Below are 11,699 nucleotides of genomic sequence, written 5' to 3' on the forward strand. Positions count from 1 at the left end.
ATAAATGTTCTGTCATCAGAGTGTTGAAGCTGCCGAGGTTCATTTTCTGTACAATATAAAAAGATGATAATTAAACTGAAGAGTTTGAAAGTCAAGAAAATACAGATTTAAGTGAACGAACTGATTTGAAGCTTCGTGAGCTTTATTTTGTACTTTTCAAAAACTGGTTTCAGATCTGCCGGTAATTCAAAAATGCAGCAGAAGAGATTCACACACGCGGAATAAAGACACACTGAGTTCACGTCTTCAGCTTTAATGAGTTTGAAATGAAACAAGCGATCGGCCCTGAGAAGACACAAGGCTTACACGTACACATTTTTAAATATTAGTGATGGTGTTGATTATAATGGTTGGGCGATGGTCCTCGTGGTTTTTCAGCAGCTTTTAATCGATTTCGAGTCCATTGCAGCAGATGTTGAGGACATCTGTCCCGCTCAGAGTGGGTTATACTCGACAGTCCGTCCTGTTGCTCAGCAACGTGCGACTGTATCGGACGTTGTAGTTGAATCAGAGGTGGGATTATGGATCAGGGGATTTTTTTTTTCTTCTTCCATCTTTAATAAGATTCAGATTTCCACTCATCTTCCACATCTGGAAAACAGAGAGAGACGATGAGATTGTTTAAATAACAGGTAACTTTATTTTACAGCTTTCGAGACATTGAAAGACAATATGTCATAAATAAACATGAATAGTTAAAGTAAAATCGAGCTTTGAAAGTAGATTCAGAGACGCAAACACTTCAATACAACACAAGTTTCGATAAAAAGTAAAAAGCAGGTTTGATTTCAGATACAAATGCAATCAAATCAAAATCAAATCCTGCTCAAGGATTCATCACCTTCTGCTCCTAAACTCCTTCTGCCCATGAGTCCAACGAACATCTCCCCTTTGTTTCCTGCCGACACAAACACAGACACTGATGGAGCAGATATTCTAAAACACAGCAACCGACACTGACGACGTTCTACTGGTGGAATCACACTCACTCTTCCTGCCCAGTCTTACGGGTTGAGATGTTCCTGAGATGGAAGACATCGTTGAGAACAGGAGATAAACAGGAAATATTAAAATCACGAAAAAAAACAAACAATAAATCAACTATAAAAGTACAAAATGTGTTTGTTTGTTTACCTGAGCTTCTTCCCATCAGGCCGTGGAACTGCTGCGATTTGGATCTCTTGAGAAGGTCTGCCAGCCGAATGCTGATCCCCCTCTCTAGTGGGTAGCCCTGCACACACACGCACACGCACACACACACACACACACACTGTGATATTCCTACTTCAAACATCCAGTCCCTGCTTCCTGTTCCACCGTGAGACTTGAAACTGAAGCTGAGGGATGTTTATCCCACAGGTCAGAACTCTTTATATTTTATATTTTATATTTACCTGTCAACTCAGATCACTTCACGTTTTATAACCTTCAACCACTGCGTCGTCACTCTCCCTTCTTTAACAAACACGGTTTTCATTTGTTTTGGTTTTTTTTTTAATTTTGCAGATGTGTAACACAGGATGTGACAGAGGCCATTATTATAGTAATGAGAATTAATACTATGCTCTGTCCTGACGCCGGCTGTCGGCTGCGCTACAACCCTCAGAGTAAGACGTGTGTGTGAGTGTTTGTGAGCACACGGAGGGTGAAGGGTTTCTCCTGTCTCACTGTGTAGGTGTCGTTTATGTCCTCAGTTCAGAGTTGTGTGTGCGACCTAGTGTGCGTTCGATCTGTCGCCGCACAGCTGCACATTTCTCATCTCCAACAGCTCGTGTAACTCATCATGGACGAAATGTTTCCTTTTATAACCTAATTATAAAAGATCTCGAGCTTCTGGCTCTGAGGACAGAGGAAATTATTTACGACAATTTTATACAAAGAGAAAACAAATCACGGAGTAAAGTGAGTTTTTCTCTGATTCATGATTTAATTCACTTTAGTTTCAGTGGGTGCAGTTCCATCACTCGGCCACTAGGCAGTGCAGGCTGTGTCTGTGAGGAGCTCTCCGTGGTGCTGAAGTGTGAAACAGAACTCTACAACAATCCTCCGTCTGTACATACTCAAAGTAGTATTTATAATATATATATACATATATATATATATATATATATATGTATATATATATTATAAAACTGCTTTTTCTCAGTTTCCTTTAGAAAAACAATACATGAAGAAAAATGAATTAATCTTTTACTAAAACATTTTTCGGAGGATGATTTTTTATTTTTTACCTGCCAGTTGTCCACAGTCAGGATCTCTCCGTCCTCCTCCTGGCTGGGGAGCGGCGTCCCCAGTGTCCCGAAGACCTGCACGAACACGACCACCAGCAGCACAACCACAAACTTCAGAGCTTCCATCGTCGTCCCGAGGTTCTCGCGAGTCAAAGTGGCCAAAGACGGTCAAGGAGAAGCTTCCTGAGTCGGACGCATACAGGAGGCAAATAACTTCAGGACCAGAACAACATGTGTTTTCTCCTGCACTCGCTTGTGCGTTTGCTCCGGAGTGAAGGTCCCTGTTGACTCTTTTAAAACCAGCCCCTGCTCGCTCCTCCCTCCACCCTCCAGTGTTACAATCCTGCAGTTCAGACTCTTCGTGTGACTCAGACGTGATGTGCGTAGACACTGAGTAAACTCTGTCTGTCTAAAGCCAACTGAGCTCGTCCCAAACTGGGAACGACGGCTGTGTTGATGAGTTTCCTTCAGAATATGAAATGAGTGAACAGAGTGGAGCTGACAACACTGTGTGTTTTACCAGGTCAGTGAACAAGTAAGGAAGAAAAAGGCCACAGGCGACGACAGGACCTGTTTTATTTTCACTGTCACGTCTCCAGCTCCTCCGTCAGAGCAGAAGCAGATCGCTGTCGTGTTCTGTGTCGCCTTTCTGGCTCGTGTCACCTTCTCCAGGTGCGATTAGATTTTCAGCTCTGTTTGTGTTCATGAATGTCTCGGCGGGTGGGACCGCGCACAGCCCCGTGATGAATTTATGTTTTGAACGGCCACTGCAGCAGCAGCCTTCGACGAGAATTCAATTCTCTCCCTCTGTCTGTAAGCAACACAGAAGAATCCTTCTGACACATCCTACAGATCATGATGAACTGGGAGTACGGTGGTGCACTGGTTAGCCCTCACAGCAAGAAGGTTTGAATCCCGGCAGGGTTTAATACGTGGAGTTCTCTCTGCGTGCTCCAGCTTCCTAAGACATGCAGGTTGGGTTGAGGTTAATCTGAATCCTTCAATTGACTTTAGTTCTCAACTCATTCATCCATTTGGAGCTAAACAGTCATGATGAGAACAAACTGCAGCAACCTCCTCGCTGTGAGGTGAAGGTGCTGATGCTAATGTGCTAACGTGCTAACATGATGAACACCTCATACTGTCCTCTGTCTTCTTCATGATGTTATGAGCTCAAAGTTGTTGATGATGATGATGATCTTCTCTTCTCAATAGATCCTGATTGTCAAAGGAGGCTGATTACATTCGATGCTTCTTCAGAGGAGCTGCTATTAAAACAACCGGCCGCCGTCATTAGAGTGAAGTGACGGACGCCACAGTATAAAGGTGAGTGATTGAAGGTCACCAGGCGGGTGGAGGAGAAATGAAACACTTCAGACCAGACGTATATTTCTCATTTAAATAGATTTATTGATAACGTGTAGTTATAATTCAACTATCATGATCAAATCAGCTGCATTTGAAACTCAGAGGAAGAAACTCCAGTGACGTGTGCAGGATAAAGGTCTCACTTTGAGACTGATGCATTATGGGTAGTGGTCTTTCTACAACACGGTACAAAGATAAGCTGAGTGAGACCTCAGAGCAAGAAGGTTCCTGGTTTGAATCCTGGTCTCCAGGTCTCTCGATGTGGATGTTTTCTCCAGCTTCCTCCCAAAGTCCAAAGACGATACAGAGGACGTGTCACCTTTGTCCAACATAAACAACTTTTAACAACTTTTTTCTGCCTTTTCATTCAGCAGGAAACACAAAGTTTTACATCCGTCCCTAAGTTCTGCTTTGGAACTATTGAGAACGTTATCTGTCCCTCGTTTGTCTCGCTCACCCACACAACATACAGATGCGGGACACTTCTGGTCTTCTTGTGACCAGGGACAAAATGTATATGAGCCCTTAAGTGGCCCACGTGGTAAATGGTGATTACGGAGACCACCCGCCTCGACATGACGCTGGACGGCCGCTCGGTTCACAGAACAAATCCCCAAGTCATTACCTCAGTTATGTTTAACCGCTCCACCGTGATGATCAAGTGACTCACATAATTGTTGAAGGGAACAGAAGTCACTTGAAGTCCGTCCGTCATCTAAACCGCTGGAGTTGGACGAGTCGTCTGCATCACAGGGACACAAACAACATTCACGGTCAATTTAGATTCCCCAGTGAACCAAGGGACTGTGGGAGGGAACCCAGGGAGAACATCCACACAGAAAGGGCCCTGGACGAACCGGGATTTGAACCGGAACCTTCTTGCTGTGACCATCGCACCATTCTTTTTCAAAGGGGCAGCGCCGGTAACTTCAACGACACAGAGGTCGATCTTTGCAGCTGCTTCTTGAGTTGAACCTTGTTCTGGTGATTTTCACTTTTTCCTCATCTCAAAGAAACGCAGCACGATTGAAAGACAATGAAAGAGACATTCACACTCGTCCCACTACAGCTCTGTATCTCGGAAATCCTCTGTAGACCAGAACGCCTCACTTCGGTTCGACCTTTAAGGTCTTCATAGATCGCATCCTCTGAAGGATGCAGCTCCTTAAATGAGACACTTTGTCTAACACAGGTTTTCTACAAAACAAACACGTGTTGGTGCCTCCATCACTTATTTGCAACACAGAAACTGAAATAAAAAGGTGTGTGTCCTTCTCTTCAGCTCCGTCCGTCCTGTCGTCTCTTTGCTTCTGTGAAAGCTCTGGACAGCTGTGAAGCTTCAATCTCAGTTTAAACCCAGTTAAACACCAAGGGACCATTTTTTGTCAAGCAAAATAATCGTTCTGGTTGTCGTCTCTTTCTCCAGGGGAAAGCAAAGACACGGCACCGGGTGGTGAGAGCAGACACAAATTTCTCTAATCCATTTAAGGCTAATTGCTTGTTAGTCTTCCTCCATTGTCCCGAGGACTGTGCTGCTCGGCCGGAGCAGAAGAGCCAATGAACTCATCATCGTAGTGGTGATGATGTTAAATCACAATAACAACATGCAGAGCGACAAATAACTGAGACATTCACGCAGGTTATCTATGTTTTCAGCTTTCAGATCTCAGCAGTGAGGAGCAGTTACCACCGAGGCAAAGGCTGAACTAGCTGAACTAGGTCATTCTTTATATTGAGCTGAGTTACACAACTTTTATTTTTAAAGGTTTGTGAACTTGGGTCTGAGGATCGAGTCGCTGCGTCGCTGACCTCTGAAAAATGAAATGTTGTGTCCCAGCCTGCACTGCTGCACCTCAGTTCTCCGTGAAGTCAGCGTGAGTGAAGTGAAGCAGAAGTAAATATAAGTGTTTTCTTCGTTCACCAGAAACTGAACCTCGGTGGCCTCGTTCCTGCAGATTCATTAAAAAGTTTATACCGAGAACACAAATACAAGAAGCAAGAAAAGCAGCTCCCTGAAGATGTAAGCTGAAACTTTACATACGTTCATGCATGTTAACTCAGTGTGTGTGGACGACGTGTGTCCCTGCCTCTGCCCACAGGGACTGACTCCACGGCCTGTTAATTTAAACCATATGTTACAGGTCTTGGTTGAGGTAATGTTCAGCAGCTTAGCTCCGGGTTATAAATCCTGGCAGTGAACCTGACTGGATGCTCTCCCCACTTCATAATTAGACCCCTCAATCATTTGCTGCAGGGATCTTGTGTGTCTGAACGCAACGTGAGGGAATTTCATTGTGTGTGCACAAAAAGACATGTGTGTGTTTGTGCACATGAGTTAGTGTTAGGGTGCTGATGCATTGTGCCTGTATGTGTAGAATCTACATGCGTGTGTTACTGGACTGGAGCAGGAAGGAATCCCACTGAGACCCAGTTTCTCTGGAACCCTTTCAAATGCACATTGAGTTTGTGTCAGAGAAAAAGATGCATGCTGCTAATTTCTGCATCGCATCATGGCCTGGGATCACTTCCACCAAACAAACGCCGGCGTGTGTTTTTTCTAACGGCGCTCATTACGGCTCAGAGTGTTGTTTGTACACAAGAGGACACGAATGGTGGAGAGTAAATGAAGAAGTAATTATACACATTTGTTTCTCACCTTCATGAAGTTTCTCTTTGAACAATCTTCCCAGAAAACACAAATATCAGGAGTCAGTGAAACTGTTTTTGTAGATATTTAATGAATTTGAGTGAATTGATAAATCCAGTCGAGCGTCGTGTGATCGATGGAGTTCACAGGTCGACCGCTCAGATTGGAGATTTAAAACACACACAGCTCTACCAACAGTGACGAGAGGAAGACTGGGGGAGAGACAGTCTGAGTGATGAAGAGGTGCTGGAGATATGAAGTAAATATACACACACACCTGAACAGTTTGCATTATAGGGTACACTTGGCAAATACTTTTACTTTCAGTACTTTTAGTATATTTAAAAGCAAGTGCTCACTGACGTGACTGTTTAGTAATACGTTTACTTCAGTAAAACGTTGGAGTTATAATAAACTTTCTATCTTTTTACTTCCATTAAAAACATTGAAGCTCGAGAAAATTCAGCTGCACCTCTCACATCTCAGGGCTACAGCGCCATCTAGTGGAAAAGAGCTTGCATGACATCCTTATTGTTTACATTCAGATCTGATACCTGATGGGGCTCAAGTGTTCCCAGTGTCTCTCGCCTCTCTCTCTCTCTCTCTCTCTCTCTCTCTCTCTCTCTCTCCCAGAGCCCTGATCATGTCACTGTCCCCGATCGAGCTGCTGATCTGAACAGTCAAACAGAGAAACATCCCAAACAAACTGTGAGCACACACTGATGATCCACATCATCTAATTGATGATCAAAATAAATAATAATCCACTGATCTTATGATTAATGTAGGGAAACAGGACTGTGACGCTGTCGAGCACAATGGGAGCTGATTTATGAAACAACACAAACCTGAGGAAACTAACGAAATGTAATTTACATTCATGCAAAACGTTCGTTCTCACATTAATAATTTCGGATCAAGTCCCTTTTGCATATGTACACTGTATGTGCGTGTTTCCTGCCGACAGACTCACATGGGTGAAAACGCGACGTCGTGTACATCCGTGACACATCCGTGACACATCAGTGACACATCGGTGCCTGTAATGTCAAATATACAACATGAAAACACATCAGCGTGGATGAAAACACATGAATCAATGTAACGGCCCTTTATTGTGTGTGTGTGTGTGTGTGATGGTGCAGCACACGCGTGTACATGAGCAGGACCCAGTAAAGCTCCAACGTTATCATGCGAGTCCAACAAATAAACTAAAAGTGTCTTGTATAGAAATATGCATATTGTCAAAGTAGTTTATGTAAAATACAGACACACTCAAACCTTTTCCCTACTTTAAAGAAAACACATTTTTACTCTGCTATATGTTTAAATATCACAATGTGAGGTGTTTTTACTTGGTTTTGTATTTTAATCTGATCTGGTGAGAAATATTCAAACGTAGAACAGACTCAAGAATAATAACGGCAACATCAGGAAAGACTTTTAAAAATCCAAACATATTCTGAAGGTTGGCAAAGCTTCTGGACAGGAAGCGCAGGAATATATTTGATAATTTAATACATAACCATTGTGCCGTTTATTGGCAGCAGTAACTCAGACCGTGTGACACCACGACTCAATCACTGCAACACTAAAATGTAATCCAGACAATATTAATGTCATTTGTTATATCTGGGTTTGACAAGTCATCAGGTCTTCTGTGCTCTGAAGGCACAATCCTCAGCCGACGTGTAAATGACAAGGTACAGCCCCAAATACTGTTCCAACACAATTCACAACACAGAGAGCTAAACCTGCGTTAGCGCCGAGTTAATTCACAGGTCAGGTTCAGATCTATTTATAATACAGTAATAATAAGCTTTAATTGTGAAGCACTTTCCTTAACACAAGTGTTTCACCAGAGGCTAAAAGAACAATAAGAACCACCAGTGTCATCACACCGGCCTTGTGTTTCTGCTGTTGTTGTTGTGTGTGTGTGTACATGTGTTTACAGATTGGCTGTGGGGTGTTGTGATGCGAGCGTTGTGCGCAGTCGGTGAGGCGGTGTGTGACAGTGCGTGTGCACGAGGCTACGCACAGCGTGTCTGTACCTGTGGGACATCAGGTTGTACAGCAGAGGGTTGATGGCAGCGCTGAGGTAGAAGAGGACCGATGAGACCAGGTACATATAAAATATATTTGTAGAGAGGGAGTCTGTGTCAGCGTGTGTGTCAGTGTGTGTGTTATTGTGTGTAATGTTGGAGGGCGTCACAATATACGTGTGTGTGTCTGGTGTCGAAGGTGTGAGACTGAGTGTGTCCTGTGATGTGGTTGCGTTTGTGTGCGTTTCCTGTCTTCCAGCATCGACATTCAGAAAACCATACATCGTGATCCGACAGATTTGTAAGGGCAGCCAGCACAGGATGAAGGCCAAGACTATCACTCCTGATGGACATGTGGAGAAGGACACAGGAAGTGGACATGAGAATCATCAATACCTGCAGCTATTAGAATACATTCCTCTCTACACTGTTAAACATGAGAGCTGTGTCTCGGTTCATTGGCTGCATCCTTCGGAGGACCTACACGACCCACCTCCTTCCTGGGTCAGGTGGACTGTGAAGGCTGAAACAAAATGAGACGTCTGGTCCCAAAGGAGAATTCGTCCTGTCCTTAAGTTGGACTCAACAGAAAGCTTACTGCCCCTTGGTTTTTAACATGTTAGCCGTTAGTTAGGTTGATATGGTTCGTCACCAAAGTGCAATGAATCCTGGGAAATGTTGGACCTGCAGGGATTCATTCGTCAGAGCTTTCTCTGGGATGAAAGGACGTAGGAGCCTTTTCTAGTCGCGCTGCTGTGAAGCATTCAGCCTCCAGAGGATGCAGCCCCTGAACAGAGACCTCTTTATGTGCAGTCTATGATTGAGACAGCTGTAAATAAAGATGGACGACGTGACTGCTCCCCAAAAGTGAAGCCAAAGCATCTAGATTGCCCCCTGGTGGCTGGCTGCAGGTCATAAACCTTGCCCTCCTTGATGTTAACAGACGGGACCAAACTAAAAAGTCAAAATACACGTCAAATACATTATTTCTCAACGATGGTTTCTGTCATTTTAGGAGGTTGTTATAACACTGGTGAGTTCTTCTTCTGGTAAATGTAGTTTGGATTCGTCATTTGATGATACAGCTACGACACTAAATTCTGAACCTGAGGGTGTGTGTGTTGGAGAGTGTGTTTCTCACCCAGAATCTTGACTGTTCGTCGGCGACTCTGGTCTTTAAGCCTGCTTTGTGGACGGAGCCACAGAGTCCGTCCAATCAGGCTGTGGACCAGTCCCAGGATGCACATGGGTACCAGGACGTACAGGCTGGAGAGAATTATCATGGCCAACAGGAGGCCAGAGGCGAAGGCAGAGTCTGTGATGAGGCACTCTTTAAACTGATCTTCTCCGACCATGACCAACAATGGCGCTGCACTGACAGCCGCTCCCAGCCAGAGGCAGCCAATCAGAGCACTGGTTCTGCACCGTGTCACCAGCGTCTTAGCAGTAATTGGCCAGCAGACGGCCAGGTACCTCTCCAGGGAGAGAAAGGTGATGTGGAGGATGGTGCAGAAGGTGCAGCACTCTACGAGGAAGATGGTCAGCTTACAGACGAGGTCTCCTAGGGGCCATTGATTCCAGAGCTGGAAGAGACAATCAGCATCTGGCTAAACCACAGTGAAGTGCAACAACAAGGTGTATAAGTATTATAGTATATATGTGATCGCACCGTATATAGATCCAGAGGCAGCAGCAGGAGGATCAGCAGGTCACTAACAGCCATGCTGCTCAGGTAGAGGTAGGTGGAGCTTCTCATGTGTGGGCGAAGCCAAACCACCAGAATTGTCAGTGTGTTTCCAAGAACGCCGAAGAGCATCAGTGAAACGTAAATCACACTCACACACACTAGAAAAAGAAATAATGATGATTGATCTTCATTAGAATCACAAATGTAAAATAAAATGTGATCAGAATCTTGTTCGGTTTTCTTTCTTAAACTACTATAAAATCAGGCCAAGAGGACAAACCTGTCTTTATGCTAAGCTAAGCAGCTGCTTTGTATCTACTGTACAATCATCTCAACTGTAATTGAGATTGTAATAATTTAATAAATGTTTTAATTAGTTTTTAGAGGTAAATGTTTGAATGTTCTGTCTGTTTCCTTCAGATGAAATTGAAGTTGTTTTTTAATATTTGTTTAACTAAGGACAGCAGCCGGCTGCATCATTTTAAATCGTCTACAGTATCATCACCATTGTTCTGTACCCACCTAACACATAAAATAACTGGGAGCTTAGCATGCTACTGTTTGTATCTGCATCGCTCGCATTTCCATCCGCCATTTGACCAATGGCGACTCAGGGTGGGGCAGGACGGAGAAAACGTCAGGGGAGAGGTGTGTGTGTGTGTGTGTGTCTCAGGTTCCACAGAGCTGACGCACACTGATGGATTTCCTGTGAGGGGAATGGTCTAATCAGAGCAACAGAGAAAAACACACAGGAACATATTAAGAACCACGTAAACATGCATGTATCACACTGTGAACTCTGAATACACACGTGTACTGCACATACTCACACTAAAAGCTGTTCTACTCACATATTCAATATCAACACAGTAACATTTCAGACCTTCCTCACTATTCTCACATTTTTAAATCACTGAGCCACAATAGAAAAGGAGAACTTGTACCAACGTTCTATATCGACTGCCTGGTCACACTCACTGCCAAAGAAAAGGAGCTGAAGAAGAGTCGGGTAGAGACGCTGGAGGTGAAGCTGCAGCAAGACGACTCCAAGTGAGAGACTGAGCTGCAGGAAGGTGGAGGCCCTCAAAAAATAAAACATGTCTCTGAAGGAGCAAGTTCACGAACTCAGAAGTGAGTGATGAAGCTGGAGGAGAACGTGTTAGATAAGGACGAGCTGATGAAGACAGAAACAAAGAGACGAGCTTCCACACAATCATACCTGGTGCGCCTGGACAAGCTGAGTGAGACGGAGAAGGAGCTGGAGAGTGTTGAGAGAAAGTGGAGGAGAAAGGTGGAGGACGAAGAACCTGTGCCACCGTCTGAGTGAGAAGAGGACGTATTTTCCTGATGTTGTGCAGCATGAATCTGCACAAGCCGGTTGTTGCGGTAACTTGGCAGTGAGGGAGAGTTGACTGTTTGGTTCCTGGCAATCTGGGTGTGGACTACCACAGAGCTATCAATGGCAATAGTCGACTAATGGGTGGGAGTGACTTTGCCTGGAGGGGAAAAGTAGTTCGGTCCTGCCAAGATGAGAGACGAGCTTCCACACAGTCATACCTGGTGCGCGTGGAGAAGCTGAGTGAGACGGAGAACGAGATGGAGAGTGTTGAGAGGAAGTGGAGGAGAAAGGTGGAGCAGCTGGAGACGGTGAAGGTGGAGGACGAAGACAAACTTCTGAACCAGCAGACAAATCATTACACAAAGAAGAGAGGGATGAGGGGACG

The 11,699-nt window shown here is 44.4% G+C and overlaps 1 protein-coding gene across 1 annotated transcript; it reads right to left on the reverse strand.

Moving 5' to 3' along the window:
- Nucleotides 1-8,055: 8,055 nt before the first annotated feature.
- On the reverse strand, nt 8,056-10,692 carry LOC109642738 (growth hormone secretagogue receptor type 1-like). The gene is made up of 4 exons (XM_069524994.1): nt 10,498-10,692; nt 9,958-10,133; nt 9,430-9,871; nt 8,056-8,631 (listed from the first exon to the last, which is right to left on the reverse strand). The coding sequence occupies exons 1-4, from the start codon at nt 10,568-10,570 to the stop codon at nt 8,195-8,197; spliced, it is 1,128 nt and encodes a 375-aa protein (XP_069381095.1). The 5' UTR covers nt 10,571-10,692; the 3' UTR covers nt 8,056-8,194.
- Nucleotides 10,693-11,699: the final 1,007 nt, after the last annotated feature.

The sequence above is a fragment of the Paralichthys olivaceus genome, chromosome 5, assembly GCF_024713975.1.
Source record: "Paralichthys olivaceus isolate ysfri-2021 chromosome 5, ASM2471397v2, whole genome shotgun sequence".
Taxonomy (NCBI): domain Eukaryota; kingdom Metazoa; phylum Chordata; class Actinopteri; order Pleuronectiformes; family Paralichthyidae; genus Paralichthys; species Paralichthys olivaceus.

Coding starts and splice junctions, on each gene's coding strand:
- LOC109642738 (XM_069524994.1), bottom strand. CDS start 10,570: ATGGCGGATGGAAATGCGAGCGATGCAGATACAAACAGTAGCATGCTA. Junction 10,134..10,497: donor CCAGTTATTTTATGTGTTAG/GTGGGTACAGAA, acceptor TTCTTTTTCTAG/TGTGTGTGAGTGTGATTTAC. Junction 8,632..9,429: donor ACGAACAGTCAAGATTCTGG/GTGAGAAACACA, acceptor CATGTCCATCAG/GAGTGATAGTCTTGGCCTTC.